Source organism: Zootoca vivipara, chromosome 7, assembly GCF_965207765.1.
Source record: "Zootoca vivipara chromosome 7, rZooViv2.hap1.1, whole genome shotgun sequence".
Taxonomy (NCBI): Eukaryota; Metazoa; Chordata; class Lepidosauria; order Squamata; family Lacertidae; genus Zootoca; species Zootoca vivipara.
Genome location: NC_142590.1, coordinates 35,341,592 through 35,364,360, shown reverse-complemented (window position 1 = coordinate 35,364,360; position 22,769 = coordinate 35,341,592). Strand labels below are relative to the sequence as shown.

The 22,769-nt window shown below is 43.3% G+C and overlaps 1 protein-coding gene across 4 annotated transcripts in view; it reads right to left on the bottom strand.

The window, feature by feature from the left end:
• Nucleotides 1–22,769, bottom strand: part of DOCK7 (dedicator of cytokinesis 7) — a 114,380-nt gene that overhangs the window by 5,605 nt on the left and 86,006 nt on the right. For 2 of the 4 annotated variants that reach the window (XM_035123060.3, XM_035123063.3), the window contains 12 exons: nt 22,104–22,200; nt 18,503–18,599; nt 18,143–18,277; nt 17,733–17,885; nt 16,888–17,046; nt 16,175–16,275; nt 15,892–16,084; nt 15,064–15,207; nt 13,779–13,910; nt 11,840–11,854; nt 2,010–2,135; nt 474–563 (listed from right to left, as the gene is read on the bottom strand). In XM_035123060.3, coding sequence (XP_034978951.3) covers nt 474–563; nt 2,010–2,135; nt 11,840–11,854; nt 13,779–13,910; nt 15,064–15,207; nt 15,892–16,084; nt 16,175–16,275; nt 16,888–17,046; nt 17,733–17,885; nt 18,143–18,277; nt 18,503–18,599; nt 22,104–22,200 — 1,442 coding nt within the window. Of the gene's footprint in view, nt 1–473; nt 564–2,009; nt 2,145–11,839; nt 11,855–13,778; nt 13,911–15,063; nt 15,208–15,891; nt 16,085–16,174; nt 16,276–16,887; nt 17,047–17,732; nt 17,886–18,142; nt 18,278–18,502; nt 18,600–22,103; nt 22,201–22,769 lie in introns of all 4 variants that reach the window. The other 2 variants (XM_035123061.3, XM_035123064.3) reach the window with 1 other exon arrangement.

The following is a 22,769-nucleotide window of genomic DNA, read 5'->3' as shown; positions in this document are numbered from 1 at the left end:
TCAGCCAACTAGCAACCATGCATGGCCCTCATTCACTCATGACACTGCTCCTGGCTGCAGAATGTTTATGTTTGTGGGTGAGCAGTAAGGGGTGTGTTAACCAAGAGACAAAACGAGGCCCACATCAGTGGGCAGCACAAGCTTGCCGCCATTTTGTCCTCCGCACTCTGAACTTATCAGAGCCAGTTACAAAGATACAAAAGTCAGTGACAGCAGACAACTCTTGCCCCAGTCTCCCTGGTGAAAATATTGTATGACGTGATACATCAATTATATTCTAAACCAGAATTGTCTAAAAGCTGCTACCTGATATCTGTATCTAGATTGAGAGAGGCGTGTGCATAAGCACCACCTTATCCACTCAATTTATTTTCTGGAACCATAGTGTGTAGTCATGCACAAGCCAGGAACAAGGGCACTTCTCACACCAGATACAGGAATGTCCAACTTGATAGTTATTTTTAGCTTCTTACCTTGTTGGCATCTAATTTACATTTGTCGACAGGGTTAGAGTCCTTAATTACTTCGACAACATCTTCACCAAACCTTTCTCCATAAAAACCCTGAAAATGATCAACAAGATATTGTAAAGTGCAATCTGGAGCAAAGTTTTAAAGGAAGGGGTGGCACACAATGTTAGCAGAATCACATGAAAAACAGTTAGGACTATGGCTGTGGTGTGGGCTATGCCTGCATAACTTTGGGTAACATTTTTTTTTTGGGGGGGGAGGCAAAAATAATAATAACGTGGGTGGGGGGGAGTTTGCCTCAAAGTATTTTGTCGATGTGGAAAAATTCCATCATTTTATCATACGCTGGACAGTGTGTGCAGCAAAACAAGTTTAAAAGACCACACAATACACACCAAAGCACACACTAAGCCAAGATATGAGTGAGCTTTGTTCCCAGGGTGCAGCTGTTTTGTTCTTTCATTCATGAGTGTAACGATTTAGTCTTAATTAACTAGTTCATAAACTATATTAACTAGTTAACTCTCAGTTCAAGCTGGGAATCTATAGTTAATGACTCCTTAACATGTCAGGGTCCCAAGTCAATGTTAAACCAAGGCTTTGTATTCTGGCTTGTTTGGAAGCTCGAAACCATCAGTTCCCAGTTGGAATGTAAGGGGAATCTATAGCTAACTGAAACTTCCTGACTTGCACGAAGCAAAAAGTGAAGCAGCCGACTGTGGGTGCATAAGGCTCATTCACATCCCAGCTTATTAAGCCGAGGTATGGTTATCTGAATGCAACCCCATGGCTCAGAACTGGGCTTATACAAGATAAACCTGAGCCTACATTTACCTTGTGGAGGTTTAAAAAGTAAAATAACAGGGCTCCTATCTTTGATTGCTCTTTGTGAAAGATTGGAAATTACTTGGCCTGAAGGGTCCTTTTCACCCATGCACTGAGCCACAATCCTATTCATGGCTGTCTTGCATATGTGAATGCTACAGCTTATGTGGACAGGACCACAGGTCAGGTGAACACAGGAACTTTTTCTTTTTTTTTTTGCAGGGGGAGGGAGTCAAGTAATCCCCCCGAACTTGACTCTATTTATAATTACAATTACAATTGTTTATTACTTATACCCCATCCATCCAACTGGGTTGCCCCAGCCACTCTGAGCAGTCTCCAGCACAGTGAGACATCAAACATAAAAAAACTTCCCGATACAGGGCTGCCTTCATAAAGTTGAGTAATTGTTTATTTATTTGACATCTGCCAGGAAGGCATTCCACAGGGAAAGGGCCACTACCGAGAAGGCCCTCTGCCTGGTTCCCTGTAACCTCAGTTCTCACAATGAGAGAACTGCCAGAAGGCCCTCGGAGCTGGACTTCAGGGTCTGGGCTGAACAATGAGGGTGGAGATGCTCCTTCAAGTATACAGGACCGAGGGCTTTAAAGGTCAGCACCAACACTTTGAATTGCATTTGGAAACATATTGGGAGCTCCCTGAAAGCCCATGTAACTACAGGATTATATTTTAGACTTGCTGAGACCATCTCACCTCTAACCGATGAGAAATTTCAGCCAATTTTGTTATGGCCGGTTCCTTGTAAACGAACTCTTGTTCATCGAGGTCTCCAAATTTAGTCCCATAAAAACCAACACGGAAGTATGTACCAAACATCCGCTTACCATCCTAGGTGCAGAAAGACGAACAGCATTTCAATACAAAAGCCCCTTCACATCTTTTCATTGCTTTTAACGCTCCCTTTGAACACAATGTCATGCAGGAACAAACCAACCAACCAACAAGTGGGACTAAAGAGAATTGTAAACCAGTTACAGCAAAAAAGAAAAAAGAAAAAAGAAGGGGGGGACACTAAAATTTAAACCATACACTTACAAGATTTATGGGAAAGCTAGCCTCAATCATGCAATGGGATAAAAATCAGTAGCTCGGCAGAAGAACGGGACCACTTTAGCTAGCCTAATAAGTTTAGAAAGCAATGCTGGCAATAGTCAAGAAAGCAACCTTACAGAAAGGAACGCTGTCATGGCTATTTTCTTTCTTGACACTGGTGGAGCAGCACAGATTTACCATTGATTAGGTTGGTGTCACTCTGAGTTTGGACCAAGCCAAATTTCCAACACCTTGCGGGTTTGGATCACTCAAGAATTATTAGGGATTCTTGCTGGACTTCACAGTTTACTTGCATGCTTCCGTTCTCTGGGACTGTGGCCTAAAATATGGCATGGGCTATGTTATCACCAGAGCAGAATGCTGAAATAATAAATGTGGGGAATAATTGGTGTTATCTAATTTGCTCTTTGCAGCTCATCATTTAAGAAAATGGGAATAAAATGGGTTTAAGGGGCGGAGATGGTGCCTTGGTTGAAATCATTTCTCCCCACATTTGGTGTGTGGGCTGAGAGACTGCAGAGTGGTATAGTATTGTCACCACATCATGCCCTCTCATGGTTTCTTCTATATGTGAAGGCATCTAGTGTGAATAGTGCTATGGAAACTAGGCTACCGTATGTTTCATTCTGTTCTCTAATAGAGCTGAAAGCAGGATCAGGCAGCAACTTAGAAAAATGCTTCACCACTAAACTTTCCTGTAGCCACAATCCACGAGAACATCTTGTGCATGCTGCCATAAAATGTTAGTGCCACTGGGATCTCGTCTTTCCTGGAAAGGAGACCTGGTATGGCATTGCTCTCCATGCAATCGTATGGATCACTCTGACAATTCACAAATTTTCAAATGCCAATCCATCCTTTCTGCTAGGAAAGCCTCCCAGGTTCCTCTCCCACTTTTATTTGGGGAGTCTTTGCGATGCAGAGTTGTGTGTCAACTCTCCACCTATTCACACCCCCTCTATAGTAGGGGAAGTGATTTTGCAGCGATTCAAAACAGACAAGTTGTTTTGAGCACATCATTTCTGGGGTGAACCATAGTGCTAAACTGCATTCTTCTGGCATATACAGATGCTCCTGTATTAAGATTCCAAGCAGTTGCTTCCATTTGGCTCAGTGGTCAATTGAGCCGTCTTAACACACCCAACACTTGTGGCAATAAAACTGGGAGGTGGTGCACACTTATGTGGAAGGCAAAAATGTAAACTGAAAGATAAGAGAGCAGCAAATTGTTTGAAATGGAAGCCACCAAATCTGCAATTTCTTTCCACCAAGTCACAGTTGAAAGAATCCACACTGCATGCACATAGTCACAAATATAAGCTGAGAAAAGTACTCCAAATGTTCACCTTTACTCTCATGGCACAGTTATGCTGCAGCACTCAGAACTATATATAAAAAAGGAGCAATGTGATGCACTAGCTGTTGAACTTTGCATCCCACCCTATCCTTGATGTCTCTGGGTCAGTAACACGTTTCAAAAGATGCTTAACAGGAAAAAAGAAGAGGATTAAAATTGATAAACAAAGCCTCCCTCACTAGCTTCCAATTCTAGCTTGAACAGAAAGGATGGACAGCGATCCGGGATAATGCTCTGGGGCCTGGGCCTGGGCGAAATGTCATCCAGGGAGACTGTGCAAGAAGAAATTGTCCACCTATGTTAACGGTCAGGATGGGCACACAAAAGAGAAAGGAAAGCTCTAAGAACATGCAAGGATAAAACTCTTTAGGGCCTCGTAAGTCATAATCTGCATTTCTAATTGTCACTGAAATATCAAAATGTTGGTGTAGGTCTGGAAGCAAAAGCAGCCCATTCCTATCAAGTACAGTGGTACCTCGGGTTAAGAACTTAATTCATTCTGGAGGTCCATTCTTAACCTGAAACTGTTCTTAATCTGAGGTACCATGTTTCCCCCTTTTTAAGACACCGTCTTATAACTTTTTTCCCCTAAAAAAAAACACACGGTGTCTTATTTTCAGGGGATGTCTTTTTTTGTTGTTTAATTAGATTTTTATTACCTTATGGCCTCCTCGGCCAGGCCGGATCACGGCGCTGCTGGGCTCTCCGAGCGCTTGGCGCTGCAGCAGCCACTGGTTCCAGGCGCCGAGGCGGCAGGCCTCCTCGGCCGGGCCAGGGGGAGGCAAGGCCGCTGGCTCAGGCGCTTCGCTTGGTGCTGCCGCGCACTCCGCGCAGCAGCCGGTTCTGGGTGGCGGGGCGGCAGGCCTCCTTGGCCAGGCCAAGAAGAGGTGAGGCCGCTGGCTTGGGCGCTCCACCCGGCGCTGCGGGGCGCTCCGAGCGCTCGGCGCTGCAGCAGCCAGTTCTGGGCGGCAGGCCTCTTCGGCTGGGCCAGGCAGAGGCAAGGCCACTGGCTCGGGCGCTCCGCGCGCTTGCCGCTGCAACAGCAGCAGCCGGTTCCAGGCCCTGAACTGGCAGGCCTCCTCCTCCGGCTGCTGCCGCAGCCGGCATACTGGGTCCCGCTGGCTGGCTGGCTGGGGCACTTAGCGGTCTCGCTCACGGCATGGAGGTATGTCTTATTTTCGGGTTATGTCTTATATTTCGCAAATGCTTAAAAATCCTTGCCATGGCTTATTTTATGACTACGTCTTAAAAAAGGGGAAACACAGTACCACTTTAGCTAATGGGGCCACCCACACGATTTCTGTTCTCATCCTGAAGCAAAGTTCTTAACCCGAGGTACTATTTCTGGGTTAGTGGAGTCTGTAACCTGAAGCATCTGTAACCCGAGGTACCACTGTAGTAGTAATCCTCATCTTCATCATTCCCAGGTGGCGATGAAATCTCAGAACAATCCTCAGGTCTCATGTAGCATGCATTATTACTACAGTCAAACTTGGAGAGTACAAAGGCATTCCTTGTGGTTGTTAGTTTGTAACCTGAGAAAAAAGTGCACCTTCTCTAAATGGTGTTAGCACGTACAGTGGAAGCTTGGTTTCCAAACGGCTTAGTTGCCAAACAAATCAACCTCCGAATGCCACAAACCCGGAAGTAAGTGTTCCAGTTTGCGAACGTTTTTCGGAAGCCGAACATCTGACGTGGCTTCTGCTTGAGTGCAGGAAGCTCCTGCAGCCAATAGGACTCCCGGAACAGATTAAGTTCGAGAACCAAGGTACCACTGTACACTTGGGTCCACCAGTCCAGCAAAAGTCTGCAGACTTTATTTATTTATTTTGTATTGCATTTACATGTATATGCCACTTTCCCCTCTAAGGAGCTCCAGGCTAAAAGGCAGAGAATGGCCTAGAGGCACCCAGTGAGCTTCGTGGCCAAGTGGGGATTTAAACCTGGTCTTCCAGGTCCTAGCCTGACACTCTAACCACTACACCTCACTGGCTTTAGGATGCCAAAATTATTAATAGAAGATGTTTCTGATCCTCCCAGATCATAGGGTCTACCAATCAACTCAGTCTTTTCTGGATTCAGTTCCAAACACCTTCTCTACCATTCCTCCCTATATCATGGACAGACACTGCCAAACCAGAATTTTAGGACCCAGGTTGATTAGAGAGAGAAATAAATAATGCCATCAGGACACTCCATATATTTTCATGATGTTGCCCCATATATTCAGCAGAATAGGACGACAGTGTAAAATGCTACCGGACCTTATAGAAAAGGTCCTGAGAAGATGAGGAGTCACCACCGCTTACCACTCTCTGACTGCCTGGCCTGGACTACTGAAGAGCAGTCCTGCAAACACCTGCCTACTCTTGCAATAACGGCAACCTCTCATGTGACATTGCTCTTCAACAACAGGTAATCTGCTGTGGCCATAAACAAAGATTCTGATAGTTAACTAGACTGGTCAACACCCAGGACAGAAACTGGAGCAGGCCCATGAACTGCCCAAGGGAGGTGGAAACAGCTAACGGACTACTTACATGGCCCTAAGGAAAAAGTAGAAGTTGCAGAATGGGCAGGGAGTCAGTGTTGGGAAGGCTACAGGTTAATTTCCCCTGTCTTGGAATAGTAGCATGGATACCTTCAGCCTGTGTTAATCCCAACTGGCCTATATAAAAACAAGGTTGACTCAAGTAAGCTACCAGAGTTGATGTCCCTCAGCATAACCTCTGTACCAGTGGACAGTATCAAGTGTTCCATGAAAATTGAGAAAGACCTTCAAATACATTTCAGCCACTCTGATGTCATCTCTAAGTTAAGCACCTGGGTTGCATTTAAGCCTATATTCATAATTATATGTGTATCCTACAACTGCGGAACACTCTTCTCTCTCTCAACACTTGTACCTTATGTCTTTCATCCACATAAAACCACTTACTGTTATTCCCAATGACAATCCAAAGCATTAGAAGTCACTCAGGGCCACTGTGTACATGATGTTTCTCGGACAGTGATACTGCTTCCATTGGGGGGGGGGGGAAGGCATGTACACTGACCGCCATTGGCAGAAAACACACATGCTTAGCTTGGCACATGCAGTGGGAATCACAGCTCCTTCTGAACACATACAACATTTGGCAAAATAGACAACATGTGCATAATTTACTTATGAATTATGTGCATCATAAGAACCTTGTATAAAAGTGTAAAGTATGCAATGAACTCCCGAACCACTATCTTATTCAATGCATGTGGCGGGATGACTTCACAAATTTGTGGACCGGAAAAATCCATGCCAAATTGTTGTCCTATGAGATCTCTCCCTCTGAATTGCTCAAACTGGATTTAAATGCAGCAAAAAGGTGTATAAACCAAAGGTTGGATGATGTGGAGCTATACCAAAATTGTCTAGATGGCGGGGGAGTCTGCTCACCGTTAAATATCGGCATAACCCCTATTTACCGTACTCCATCCTACTTAACAACGCTTACGGCCGCGTCTCATCGATATGCCTTCCTTAAAGCTAGGTTCAATGTTTTTCCAACTAACGTGCTGAGACATAGATTTACTAAGGGCCAAGTCTCTTCAATGTGTGCTTGCGAAATGAAATCAACTGAATCTTTACACCATGTTATGTTTATCTGCCCTATGTACAGTTCGGCTCGTGCGAGTATATTAAACTCCATAATCCAGCCTATGGCTGACAATCCAGTTGACCTTCAGCTAGCCTGGGTTCTTCAAGATGTGGACCCTTATATCACTCTACAGGTTGCTAAATTCCTAACAGCCGTCCTCTCGTACAAGAGACGGAATGGAATGTTAGCTGATTATTGATAGTTATAAGTATTTTTTTGTTTTTTAATGACATCAGATATTGATTTTAGTTAGGCGCCTAAATTTTTAATCTTAATCTTAAACCTTCAAGATATGTTTTTTGAATTGTTAATATTTGTCCTTGTGAGCTGTGATTTGTGTTATATTATCTGTGGTTTGTACGAGTCTGCGGTTTTTATTTGATTTGTTTTGTTGTGTTGTGTTTTATGATGGGCGTACAGCCGAATAAACATATTTGCATATGCAATGAACTTGATAAAAAGGATTGAAGGACAACAGGTAATTTTATGGCTGACAGTGCTTGTCCACACATGAGCAGGCACCTTCTAAATCTCCGCAACTCTCTCCAGGCTTTAGAGAACCCGACTTGCTCTCCTGGAGGCTTCCCCTCCACATACCCCACAAACCTTAGGGTTATCCTTGATTTTTATAGTAGGAAAGGTAAGCTGTTTGGCTTAGGCAACATTGTCTGCTAATTGCTCTTTCGTTAATAATCTTGGCAACATCATGAGACACTGAAGGAAACTTACGTAATGAATCAGAAGTACTATTATGACAGGAGTTTCAAATAAATAAGCATCATTCTAAGATTTAACAATGGTCACCTAAGACAAATTAGGAGGTGGTGTTTATAACGAAGGTTCTTTCCATTTAGCTTCCATTAATTTGTGGGGAGGGGAATGTGGGGGTGTTGATGGATCAATGCCTAGGAAGATTTTGGGGAAATGTCAACCCAGAGCATGCTGGAATGTGTGCAACACAAGAAGCAAAGCACGAAGTTCCATTAACAACAGGCAAAAGATGGGGACATCAATAACATCATATGTCATCATGTTATTGTTCCAAGTGTGTTCTGAATACATGAAGGCTCTATAATTTTGCCCAAAGGTTTTCGCAGAAATCAAAACCCTTGCTTTCAAGCAAAGAAAATAAATTAAAACTCCATGGTCTTTGTTTCTGAGAGGTGCTAAAATGCAGTTATGAGAAAGGAAGTTATTATAAAGCATTTAAATCTATTATTTTGAGAAAAAATAATAGCTCCTTGGTAGGCAAAGAGAATGAAGGTGAACACTGTAGAGTCATTACAGAACTGGCAGAGCAGGTATAACAGCCGTCATGACTTATGAAGGGTTCATAATATGTTGTTATGCATGGTAAATATCTGTTGGGTACAAAGTTTTAAGAGGCTCCTTCTGCACATGAACCAAAACCTTTGCCAACTGGATTTACTTAGCCAAAAACAACAAAAATGGTCGCCAAATTTGGCCCTGCTGTTATCCACAGGGAAGTGCAAATATGTCCAAGGCTGTCTGATCAGAGTCAATAATGCCACGTTTTTCATTGCAGTGAAATTGCTAACCCAGCATTTGAATTTGTAACATCAGAGTTGAAGAAGCCAAAAGGCCTAAGCTCAACCCCCTTTCCATGAGGAAAAACCACTCCTCCATGAACATTTAACTTTAGGAGTTAGCTGGGAAGTTTTTTTCCATACAAACCTAATTGGGATTGATTTGTGTGGCGTTTCATAAACCCCTGAGCTGGCACAAGTCATTGGTAAAATGAAATTATTGGGGGATGCCATGGGAGTTTAAAAAAAAAATCACCAACAACTTAGTAGGAACTTACCACAACAGACAATAGTAAAAGTGGGGAGGAGGATCAGCAACCAGGGCAATAGAGGAGAAAACAGAAAGTATTTTGATTAGGGAAAATCCAAAACAAATAAGCAGCATTTGGCAGCAAATAAACAAAACAAAAAAAGTATTTTAAAAACTGGAACTGGGTAAATAACATGCAATGGGTATTAAAAGGCCACACAGAAGGGAAATGTCCAGCAAGAGGAAAGTTCAAGTGCAAAGCAGTGGACAAGAACATAAACCATGGGTGTGTTTTACCATGCAATAGAACATTACTAAATAATGTTAAAATTGTAACTGATGACAGGATATACTTCAGGGGTCGATTTAGCATCACACACATTGATCAGAAAAGATGCTCGCAGGCTGTTGTCCCATTAATGGAACAGCCACAAACTGCCTTGGGGACGTATGAGGAGAGTGCTTCATAAATTAGCCTTTTGCCATGGTTTTGTGCCAATTTTAACACCACCAGGGAAACCCTTCGGGGGGAGGGGATTGTGGTGCTGTTGACAGAAGCAACCAAACTGTATTGGTGCCACTTCAAGCAAGCACTTGAGCTAAATGGAGAGTCCATGTGACATGAACTTTGCCTTTTGGTTAAAGTGGGCATCGTAAAAGGCTGCACATGCTTGGGCCTGCTCCCAGGTGGTACAAAAATGCACATTGACTCCAAAACTGATTCTGGGTCCCCAAGCCCCCCCATTGCAGATGGCGGGTCATGGAATTAGCACTCTTGATATTACATGCCTTGATGATGTTTTGACTTATCTGTAATTGCTCTTCTGAACCAAAGCTCTAAACAAGAGAGCCGGGCTCTTATCTGATAGAGCAACATAGTCAGAGAAAATGAGAAGCAGAAATAATCACTTGAGCAGCTTTTGGGGAGGTGGAATCCAAAAACTATTCACATATTTACTAACAACAACAGAATGCAAAACACACATATTTCAGCTACGTACCAAATTCTTAAAATTCCTTACAAAACTGGTCTGTGTTGGTGTATATACAATATATGTATTTGGAGACACTTCTATTGTTTTTAAATGAGGATGGAGGTTTGATTGGTACATATTAGACACAAGTGTAAGGAAATTAGAGGTACTCGAGTCCCACTGAAATCAGAAGGGCTTACATACTTAAGTGCCCTGTACCACCAATTATTTCAACGGGAATCTGATTTTGGACGAGTTCACACAGAGCTTTATGCCATGGTTAACATAAGCCAGGGTTTCTAAACCAAAAGCACACCGTGGCCTATTAGCATAATTTGCTTGTGGTTAATAAACCATGATTAAGCTGCTGGGCGGGGTTCAGGCGAGAAAATTAAACCATGGTTTATTAAACCATGTCTTAGCGTTATGTACAAACCATGCCACTCTCAAGAATGTGCCTGCCCTGCGGCAAAAAAATGAAGGTGTCAGCGTTCAAACATATCTATTTATAGTCTTGGATATTTGTCGCAGTATTTTCCATTATACCTATTTCCCAACAGATAGCCATCTTAGGCCGTTGCAGCAAAAAGAACAAATAATCTTGAGACGTCTGAAAAATAAATGTGCAAGTCTTTAAGGGGCATGGTCATCTAAAAGGCAGTTGGGCTGGAAATGTGCTCAGTGTGATGGGCCATATTAGAACCATATCAGTAACTTCCAAACAGCTAATCAAATAACACAAAAGGGGTCTTTTCTGCTTTTTGTCAAAGTCTGGGCACTAACCACAACTCTCAAAGGCAGAATTCTAAGGTTTCGGGAGGTAGTGCACAGTCCAGGAAGCAAGGGAACTGTACAACCGCTAAGCTTGCTTCATGAAGGTTAGGAAATCTTCCCAGTCAAACAAAGGCTGAGGCAGAGTTCATATAATTCATATAGTTCATATAATTCTCTGTAAAACCTCCCCCAGTCCATGGGGCGATGAAACTGGCATTCTTATGCAAGCCAGGGCAAGGTTGGTGAATTGTATCTCCCACAAGATCTTCAAGGATTATTTTCATGGTTTGGGTCCAGACATATATCAGAATCAGCTGTATTAGGGTCACTGAAAAGCTGCAGAGGAATTTGAATTTTGTACATCTCAGAATCAAAACAAAGGACTCTATCTTGGCACCTAGTTGAAGCCCTAATTCCTAATTCCTAAGAGATTTGAGAGCTGGGTCTAAACTCAAGTTCATTTCACTCTTGCTCAGAGCTTAATGTAGCAGAAGAGTATTAACACTACAGTTATACATTAGGATACGAGTGAATGTCTTTCTAGCGGGAAACAGTTTTTTGCATTCAAGGTCTTTGAGCATTAGAACTTAAATCGACCCCTGTGTTGGGGGGTGAAAATATGGTAGGAAGAAATGGTATTCTGTGTCAATATTGATGAGAAATGGAATACAAAAATAACAAACTAGTGATGGTAAAAAGTGGCTCATTCACCAAAGAACCTCATTAGTGTCATAATACAAATGCATTCATGCACTACCTAAATTGTCTAAAATGACCACAACAGTTTTACTGATATTTCTTTGGTTAATTAATTCAGGTCAATAGCAGACAGCAACAGAAATACCCACAGCTAGCACATGTGGGCAAAGCATTGGCAGGGGTCATCATCAGACCAATCTATTAGTGTTCTTTACTAACTAAAACATTACCTACCTCCCAGCCAGTACTCTGTGTAATAAAAAGTAAAACAAAAAAACAAAAAACAAAAAGGTATGTCACAGGAACAAGACCAGAACTCCTTTTCAAAGGCCAAAACATGACCATCGACAACAAGGTGCTATCCACTTGAAATGGCTTAGCTGCCACACATTTAAGTTAGCCTTTCGTTTCATAGCCCAGAAGGAAATATTAAGTATGAAGAAGCTACATTATTAGGTGTTGGAAATCAAACATAAATGCAAATCCTCTGGCAATCGAAAAATTTTACATTGCATTCACCATTCCAGCCTGAAGTTCAGCCACTGAAACCCAGGTTAGTCCTGCTGGAGGAATTCAGTTTTTTGCGCTGAACAGCATGCTATGCCAGTGTTTCCCAACCAGTGTGCCTCCAGATGTTTTGGGACTACAACTCCCATCATTCCTGACCACTGGTCTTGCTAGCTAGGGATGATGGGAGTTGTAGTCCCAAAACATCTGGAGGCACACTGGTTGGGAAACATTGTGCTATGCAACACAATTTCAGTTCCCAAGTAATGAATGGCAATGTTCATTTTGTGTCATTGTTGTTAATATCCATAAAGCAAAATGCAAACCATTCTTCATTTGTGCTTGAGCTCCAGTTAAATAATCACATGGCACAACCAGTTGTCCAAACAGTATTTCCCTGCTAAATTCAGGAAGTAAAAATGTAACCAAAATGGAAAACAATAGGCTCAATCTAGCAGAGCTTCTGGAGGCCCTACACAGATGCAAATGCCCTCATTTATCAGGATATAGCCAAGAGCTGGCTTCAACTTTGTGCCCAGAAACCTACTGTTCAGCTTCAGTTTCAAATGCTTAACGGGAAATACTTAACATTAGCTTTCCTGTTAATTAACCATGGTTAAATTCAGCTGGCATTAGCCTGAACTGCCTGGGAGTGTGCCTTAGTCTTGCTTAGAGCCTAATCTGATCCTAGCTGCTGTGGTGCCATCTTGCCCTTGTTTTGACCCCCACATACCATAGAAAATTTAGCTGTTGCGTTCATCAACGTGGAAGAAGCAGGACCACATTGAGTCACATGCTCTTCTCTCGGTATCCACGTGTGCTGCATGAATGTCTGCAGAGAGGGGTCCTTCGTCTCTATAACTATACATGTGAAAACCCCGTCCCACCCCAACATTTGTGCTGTAGATGCAAACAACATGGTAGGGCACAGACTGGAGTGTGTGAGATGGGAGAGGGCTGCTTGCAGCAGCCTCACTTCTTCCCCCCTTGTTGATGAACATGGGAGCTTTAACGCCTCCACTGGGCTCTTCTCTTGGCCCATGGGGCCCTCTTTCAGTGACACTTCCAGCCCACTTCTCCACACCCAAAAGTAGGATCATCCATCACATCACCACACAGCCTCTACAATGCAGGTCACGGTTTGCACAAGCAGAGAGATGTTGCAGCACCAAAAAAGAGATACCTGCCAAATAGGTAGCACAAAATGCAAAAGAGTAAAAAAATAAATAAATCCCCAGGCCGTCCAACTAATGTATAGCTTGGGGGGTGGGGGCAATCTTGTATCTGCTTACTTACAGGTAAGTAACTCAATGGGAGTAAACAAGATTGCAGTATAAAAACACCTTAACTATACTTTCACATGTTGTGAAGTCAGTCTCTAGCCTGGAAAACACAAGTAGGGAATGAATTTGCAATACACTACATGATAGGGACCTGATATAGGTGAAAGGCTCTGGAAAAACTAGGACTGATCTGATAGCTCTCTTTTCCTAGTTTTGCTGATTTTTTTTTACACTTTGCAATATTGTCCACAAGGTCTCCAAATTTTGACTGCTTTGCTGACCTGGAAAATAACTGCCATTGAGGTTTCAATGTAACTTGAAGGGGAAATGACACAAATACTTTTAAGGATCTCCACACTGCAAGCAAGAGCCCAAGTCATTACCTGATGAACTATTTTGGTGAATGCTTCCTGGAGTTTACCGTGAATTGTGGCTAGCTTCTTGGCATCTCTGTTAGCTTCATGAATTGGAATGAGGATTTTGTAAACTTCGTTGACTGCTTCGTACATGCCAGCCTACAAAACAGTGTCCATGTCAGGGGGTTCTATCAATTCATCAAAAAAACAGACATGCAGCAGCCCGAGTACAATATGTTATTAAAATGCTTATATTACAATAATGAAATTAAAACACTTGCTTGGGATTATTTGGTTACTGAGATGGAACAAGTAATGCATGATATAAGTATCAGTCATGTGTTAACCTGTGCAAATGTAACATTTTGCCAAAGGTCTGCACGACTCCATGCATCAAAGTCCATTTTAAACTTGATGAACACTGATATAAGACTTGCAGCTCATGTGCTGGTCCATGTGTGAAGGAAGCAGCTAACAGCCTATGTAGCAGCTGTGCTGGGATGCCAGCATGTTTGCTCCAACCCATGGAATGAAAGCCTTTTTAAAGATGATATAAAACTGTGTTCCAATCCACAGACAGAAGCTTCCTAACACTACATGGTCAAGGCCAACCTTGATGACACAGAAATTTGAGGAACTGTAGTGCTGAACAAGGTTTCATAGCAACTTCTGAATGCCCATTCCAGTTGGCTCATGATTTAGCACAGCATGTTGGAGAACCAGCTTAGCCATGATCCCAATGGCACAAAATATGTGGGCAGGTTCACAAGCAACTTGACTCAATGCTGCTGCCAATTAAACAACTGAATTCAGTGCAGCTAAGCAGCTAGAATGCAAATACTGAAGCTTCTATACTGTGCATTTGAGTGTTTACTTCCATGCAGAAGAGGGGTGGGGAACTTTTTTCCGACCTGGATTTCCCTTCTGGAAATCCCCCATTCCAGTTGTGAATGTGGCCAGAGGCAAAAGTGGGCAAAGCAACTGATGTGATTCTCACCTGTGTATGCTAGGTTGTATTCAAGCCAGAGGTTTCTAGGCCCACATCCCTCCCTCCCTCCCTCTCCATTCAAACAAGCAAGAGGCTTTATCGCAGCTCAAGAACACTTGAGAAGAATGCCGAGCAGAGCAGGTGAGAGGTGGAGTCCAGGGGGAGGGGCCATGACATGAGAAGGGGCGTGGCCTGGGGAGAATCCAGAGGCCTGCATTTGGCCCTCAGGCCTGTGGTTCCCCACCCCAATGCAGGGCACTGATTGTATATACTATGCAACCATAAGAGAGTACTGTACTAAATACATGTATTAAAGGCTTCTACCATGGAGAAAGAGGCAGCAGCTTGCTCCAGCAATCCAACCAGACCTGCTTCAGTAAAATACTTTCCAGAGCATATTCCTTCTTCATCTGGCGATACGACATCATCAGAAACTGCAGATTCTTCCAGGACATTTGAGGAGATGTTCTGAGGAAATATATAACATTTACTTTCAGCAGTTACAGTTCCAGAGACACTGAAAAAAACAACTATTTAAAAGTCATTCATCACCAGGTTCAGGCAATGCTCTGCTGCAAAGTCTGAAACCAAAGTAGCTTCCATTCTGCCGAAGTCCTACTCTAATGGAATATAGAAGAAGAAGAAGAAGAAGAAGAAGAAGAAGAAGAAGAAGAAGAAGAAGAGGAGGAAGAAGAAGAGGAGGAGTTTGGATTTGATATCCCGCTTTATTACTACCCGAATATAGTAACATGTAACTATAGTTTTTTGCTTTTGCTCTGCAGAACGTTAATTTGAAATATAGGTTTACCCACAAGATGTTCTTTTTTAGGAAGGGAAGCCACTGTACCAAAGACCCAACCTCTTTGAGAAGAAACATGAAACCAAACTACTTTAGGAATTATTGGGCGAGTAAACAAGTATGGCAAATTCCTTTGCACATGGCCGGAATTAATAATAGAAAGAGCTTTTAGCTAATGTGCCTCCAATGTATTGTACCTGCAGCCAAAGTGGAGCAATGCAATTATATCACATGAATTTTTGGGAAATGTTATTTTAATATAGACAACACTATGTTTTCTGGGGGGCTTATATCATTGCTTTGTGGAAAGGCAAGAAGCCCAGCTGTGCTGTTTTGTAAACAAAGAGCATTACCTGAAATGTAACGCATCCTACGGGGAGATATTTCCGATCCTCAAGCATGCTCAAGTATTCAGCAACGAGTCCTGCAGAGTGGACCAAACACTGTGCAGATTCTGCGTGATTGCTTCTCTCTGAGTGTTTCCCAGCCATGTTCTGTAGCCAGGTGAGTCGTAGGTCTGGGGAATTCTGGTATCCCTTGGCAATTCTAGTTTTCAAAAACCCAGGGGAGTCACATCAGTGTACGTTTACTTACTCACATTTTCTTAAGACGGCAGAAAATCCAGTAAAACTGTACCTGAACATCAAGTCCACCAGCATCTCTGGGTCTTCTTGGTGCTCCTTCATCTTAACTGTATCAGACAGGATCATATGGAGGTTGAACACAAGATCTTGGACCTGAAATGGGGGGGGGGTAAAGTATCTGAAACAAATATTCTGTGCAAAACAAGTATTTGTTGGTAACTTCGAATTTGTGTGACAGGCATTCAAATGTGAAAATCACTTGCCATTGTTTATTTTTATAAAATGAATCCTGCCAGGGAGACATCATGTTTCCCTCCAGTATTTCTAATTTTGCATTCGTCGCCAGTCAATATTTGTTAATTCTGTGTTCATTCACACATCCAGCAAAGTTGGACTGAATTATTTGAGTGGATGAGCAGTTTCTTAGAAATGTCGACAGACTTCATTTTTTTTTGTTCATTTCACCATTTAATCAAGTCTAGTTTAGAACCTTAACTAAATTATCTATTTTTTATTTTATTTTATGTGAGACATTTTTAGACCAACTTTCAAATACAAAAGAAACCCTCATCACAAAAAACAAACAAACTAGGAATATCCAATCTGATACATTTTCATGTATCACTCCATGTTCACATCCAGGTTTTGCATCATCAGAAATTCCAATATGGATCAGCATCCTATTGAATCTAAAAGCAATTAAGCTGAAAATTGTGGAAATAAAATAACCCATACTTATCTATGTCAAGTACTATTCCTCCTAACCTGATCAGGGAATGTTGTTTCCCTTAGTTCCAGGTCCTCTTCAGCATAGGTCAAAATGGTTTTCAGAGAACGTCTCAGAAACTCCTCATTAAAATTCTGAGATGTTCCTACTAAAGATGAGAGTGACATGGTCACCTGCATTTTCACTCTGGCAAAGTTCTGAAACAAACAAACAAAAAACTGTTACTGCGCCAATAACGTCAGGTGACAACACCAGCTTAATAGGCATCACAGTCCCAAACCAAAAAGTACAGCAAACATGTTTGATTTTCCTGAAGGGGTCTGGCCGGAACTCCGTCCATCCACCCATATGATTGATTTATGGCTGAGTTGTTTAACTCCAGATTAAAGTGTTCTCCTTTAAAGACGACACAAGCCTTTTGGTCCATGTGTGACTATTCCCATTTAAAATATATGTCCCTCAAAAAATCAGTGCTCCTCACTTGTCCTCTCTTGTACCAGTTTGGATAGGCATTGCACCCCATGCTCGCAGAAACACTATACAAGGGGTGGGTATCTTCAGGCCTGAGGCCTCAATGCGGCCCTCCAGCCTTCTCTATCTGGTCCTCCGAACTCCCCCCAGGCCCTCACTGGCCCTGTATCACCCTCTGCGTATTTTAGCTTGGATGGAACGTGTCCTTGTGTCTGGATGGAGGACAGAAAGGGATGTGCAAGTGTGTGCAAAAGCTAGCCTACTGTACAAATCTAAAATTCAGATTTGTTGCTCCACATGCTTTTGCCTCTCGCCCTGCCCACCACTGGCATGTGGCCCTCAAAATGCTGCCCAGAAGAAAATGTGGCCCTTCGGCTGCGAAAGGGCTTTCCCGCCCCTGTGCTTTACTTACATTCCCAATCTCAAAGTTCTGCCTCATGAGGAGGTACAGGGAGGCGCTGGCATGCGAGCGTATGGTGCCGATGCTACTGCTACAGTGGCGCAGGAGTCGGAGGCATAAGTCAGCACACTGCTCTGTCTCCTCTTCAAAGAGCAGTTCTGGGAACTAGAAGGACAGCGCAAGAGACAAGCATTCAGCAGTCGTGGCTGCACCCCAAACGCCAACACAATGTTAAATTAATTGCACCACAATCATCATGGCCTCAACTTGACCCAGTTGCGTGCCCGCTCCCAGTAAAGGAAGTTTGCCGCAGTTTGCCGGCCACCACTGTGGAGGTCCAACACTTTCCAAATCAGAAAACAAGCTGAATACTGAAGTGAAATTCTAACTCCATGTTGCCCTCCCATCCTCAGGACACTCACCTTTGACACCAAGGCCCTCTGCGTAGCAAAGCAATGCTGCAGGTAAAGAGCGCTCTGGTTGCAAGCCATGCTGTGTAAAAGAACCTTCAGCACTCCGCCAAGAATGCTTTCCTTGGACTCTGTCACAGAGACAGTCTGTAACCGAAGACAATGTAAAAAAGAGAGGCGGGGAAGTCAACTTTAGGGCTGTTGCAGGCAGAGGTCACATCAAATGGAAGCACTGTGAACATGTGCAATGGAGAGAGAATGGCCATTTCAGAATACACTTTCTACAGGGGGCATTGCTAGTCCTGCCTACTATCTGTTCTTCAGGCATTCAGAGCACTGGGAAGGTTGTAAAACGGCTTTTATCATCCTCACCTGGACTACTATCTCCAAAGTATCCAAAATGATCAGATTTGCTTCAGTTGCCAAGTTGCCATCAATAAGAGCCTCGTGTTCTATTTCAGCCCGTGATCTAAAAAAGCATTAAACATAAATTTTCTTTGGAGAAGCGAGGAAAAGACACTTTTTGTTGCAGCTGGAGAAATAAGATTGCTTATCAGATAATCACCATGCTCTAACAGAACACTTTAGCATTGGGAGCCACCAAAAACAGGCTCAGTACCTGCCATCACCAGCTAAAGCAGGGATGGGGAAATTCTGGCCCTCCAGATGTTATCAGAGCCCACCGCCAATCGAAGCAGCTATTACTGGGCTGGATGGACCAAAAGCTTACATGATATAATAACTTTAAGATGTAATAAAGCTAATAATGCTTGCAACAAAATGAGGAGCACACAGAGTAATAAAAGATAAAGAGAAAAGGGAAACCACATTAGCATGTTATTGATAAGCTTGAAGTACAGTGAGAAAAAAACAGCTGTGGGGCACCCACGGCACTCCCAATGTTGTTGGACTACAACTCCCATCATCCCTAACTGTTGGCCATAGTGGCCAAATCCAATGGGAGTTGGGATCCACTGATATACGAAGGACCACAGGTTCCCCATCAGTGTGTGTGTGTGTGTGTGTGTGTGTGTGTGTTGTATTTTATAGGAATCTGATGAGAAGCTTGAAGATAAACTGAAACCACAGAACTGTTAAAAAATTTCAGTGGGATTGTTGCACTTGCCAAGTTTGTAGGAAATTATGGTCTCCCAAATCTTATCAAACCACTTCTATTCAGAAGGTTGCTTGGGTCCCTACTGTGCTACCAGCAAAAGCCTACTAAAACAGAAGAGACTTTCAACAGCATTTTGTGATGTGGAATGGGGCTCCTCTGCAAAGAAAAATAGCCCACTGGATGGACAAACTGAAGCCAGGTTTCAGGAATCCCTCTTCTCCCGAGAAACCAAGAATATAACCAGGGACTATCTTCCATGCAAAATATGTGCACTATCGCTGATCTATGGCTCCTCCTGGACATGTCCGAATTTGCGCAACTGAAGTACAGTCGTACCCCGGGTTACGAACGCTGCGGGTTGCGCGTTTTCAGGTTGCGGAACGCGCTGAACCGGGAAGTACCGAAATGGCTTACTTCTGGGTTTCGGCGCTTGCGCAGAAACACAAAATGACGTCACACACATGTGCAGAAGTGCCGAATCGCATCACGCGTGTGCACAGACGTGGTGCTTCAGGCTGCAAACGCTGCGGGTTGCGAACGTGCCTCCTGCACGGATCACGTTCGCAACCCGAGGTATGACTGTAGTTCTTTGAATCCTAACTAACATGATTTGTATATATCCTCCCTTTCATAAAGTTATGGGGTCTCTCCCTGCTTAGCCAAATGGTGCCCACCGTTTCTTCATGAAAGCCAAAGGACTAAAATTACAAAGTGTGCAGCAGAAACACAGTTTGGTAAGGAAAATTAGGGCTACACCGAAGAAAATGAGTATCTTTTTATTCATCTTTACATCAGTGAAGACAGCATGGCACTTTATGATGTGAACACATGGTGGCGCCAAGAGAATAAATTTCTGGTGAACATTACTAGGTAGCAGCTACCGGTGGAAATGTCTATATGGGATGTATGAAACATCCTGCTGATGTCCTGCTGTGCTATAATGCACCATAGATGCTTCCCAAAAGCCGGCAATGATCTGTCATAAATGGTAGCAGTACATGCTACTGTATGCACCAATCTGGAGCAGAAAATATGCACTGCTTGCAACAGACCAACCAACATCATTTTTACTGGCACGGTGGGGGGGAGGGCACATTGCTGAAAAAGTGGAAGTTGGTCCAAATTATTCCACTTGACTTCCACTGAAGTATGTGTTGGAAGCTGCCCAGAGTGGCTGGGGCAACCCAGCCAAATGGGCAGGGAATGATAACAAACTAATAATAAGAATTCAATTGGTCAATACTAGCTACCTGCTAAAAATCCTACTAAGAGCATCAAGCTCCTCCTTCCCTCTAGGTTGTGTGTGTGTGTGTGTGTGTGTGTGTGTGTGTGTGTGTGTGTGTGCGTGCAAGGGCAACTTCTATTGCAGTCCTTACATGAAGAGAAAGCTTTTGTAGAGCCTGGAGATGGCAGGGCTTGTACCTGGGACCTTACTACATGCAAAGCATATGCACTACCACTGAGTCACGCCTTTCCCACATTTTCCCACATTTATTTCTGAGCTGGACAGAGGCCTTCGGCAGAAAAGGAGAAAGCTGTCCAGGAGCCCAAAACACGGTGATGCCTCAGCAGGCTGGACTGAGATCTTGCACAAGGATGAACACCTCCAGGGTTAAATCTGTTTTAAGGGCACTGTCCATACACTCAAGCTGTGCTAGGCAAAACTGAATTGTACAGAAGGCAGTGAATGCTCTGGTCTTGCAGGTGCTGCAAAGGTTTTGAAAAGGAGAGTGCTCTAGAATTCTTTAAAAAAGAGATCTACAGATCTCTAGGTTATTCCTGCCTTCAGTTTATACGCCATGTGACCTTCTTGCATTTCGGCTGCTGGACCCTTTAACCAAACACCTCCAGAAGTTTTACCTGGACGAAATTAAGACTACATCAAAAAGAAACGATTCTTTTGCAACATCAATGCAGCCATTGAACTATCAGGGAAGTGCAATTTTCACACCATAGTTCAGACATGCCCAGCGCTATGGGGAAAAAGGGACACCCTGTAGTAGCATACACACACACACACACACACACACACACACACACACACACACACTCAGACTTCACAGCCAAGTCATGTTGCAAAAAAACACACACAATATCCCATAGACTTTCTGCAAAGCACCTCAGTCAAACAAAACCTGCACTCAGAGCCTTATTAGAAGACAAAAAGCATGCCAAGCAAAGCTGCAACCATAAGTCCTACACCTAACCAACACCCCGCCCCACCATTTCAAACCCCAGCAGGCACTCGTACAACAAAAGGAACCACTGAAGTCACAGGCAGGCATACAAAGCTGCTTCCAAGTGCCAAAAGCCAGAATTGCAATAGCAAAAGTACAAACGCACGACAGGGGGGGAAATTAAACACAGCAGACCAGTGCTACAGTACCTGGCTGGTTTGTGGCTTCTAAAAACACAGCACATGTGGGGGAAATAATCAAAGTGATGGATTAGGGTAGGAGAGGAGTCAGCTTGGAGAACTCCAAAATGCTCTGATGGAGTAAGTGACTTATGGCACGTATGCAATTACACCTAGTTACTCTTGGCTGCAACTTAAAGCATCCTATAGCCATCTTATCAGTGCATAGGTCATCTTCCCTTACAGCACAATCCTATACAAGTCTAGTCAGGAGCAAGTCCCGTTGAGTTTAATGCCCCTTCTACCAGGGAAGTGGGTATGGGATTGCAGCCTCATTTTCTTTTAAATAAACAACACACGTGTGTGATAGTGCTATTCTTATGAGGTTAGTCCTATCTCAGTTCAGGTCCAGACCTGCTCATACTGTGAGGAGCAAGGCAGTCCCTATCTTGGCCAACTGGCCATTCCAATGTTAAAATGTTTGGATAAGGTAACATTACTTGTCAAGTTTTTCCGTGTTCTGTCGCCAGTGAGTCATATCCTTTCTCCATCTCAGGTTCTCTTGACTTCCAAAGGCACTCCCAGAAGGACTTCTTTCTGCCAAGCAAAGGTTTTTAAAAATTGCTTTTAACTTTTTTATCTTTGACTGCTGCGTTTGACGAATTAAATGAGGTATCATGACTACACCCTTAGCACACAGGGGATGGTTAACCTCAGATTAAATTATTATTGCATCAGTGTTGACCAATCCTTTCAATACAAAATGAACCAGCTTCCAAACAAACGTGTGAGTAAATCAATACTACCATATCTACCAAAACAGGAGAAGGAAACCTTTTTAACTGGAAGGCCACATTCCTTCATAAACACCCTTCCAGGGGCCACCCACCAGGGGTGGACCAGGGGCCTGAGGAAAAAGGGGTCCGGGCAACAGATGTTAACATCTCCCTTTGTACATTAGGCTGCATTTCAGTCGCATGCACACAAAATGTGGAGGAGAGACACTGGTTTTACACATACACACCTCCATTTAAATAGTTAAGAGGAACCATCAAAATGCAAGGACACTCAAAGAGGTGCGGAATACAGTCAGTGAGGGCCAAGGTCCTGAAAGGGCCATCACCTGGAGAGTGCCTTGAGGGCCAAATATACAGGTTTGGAGAGCT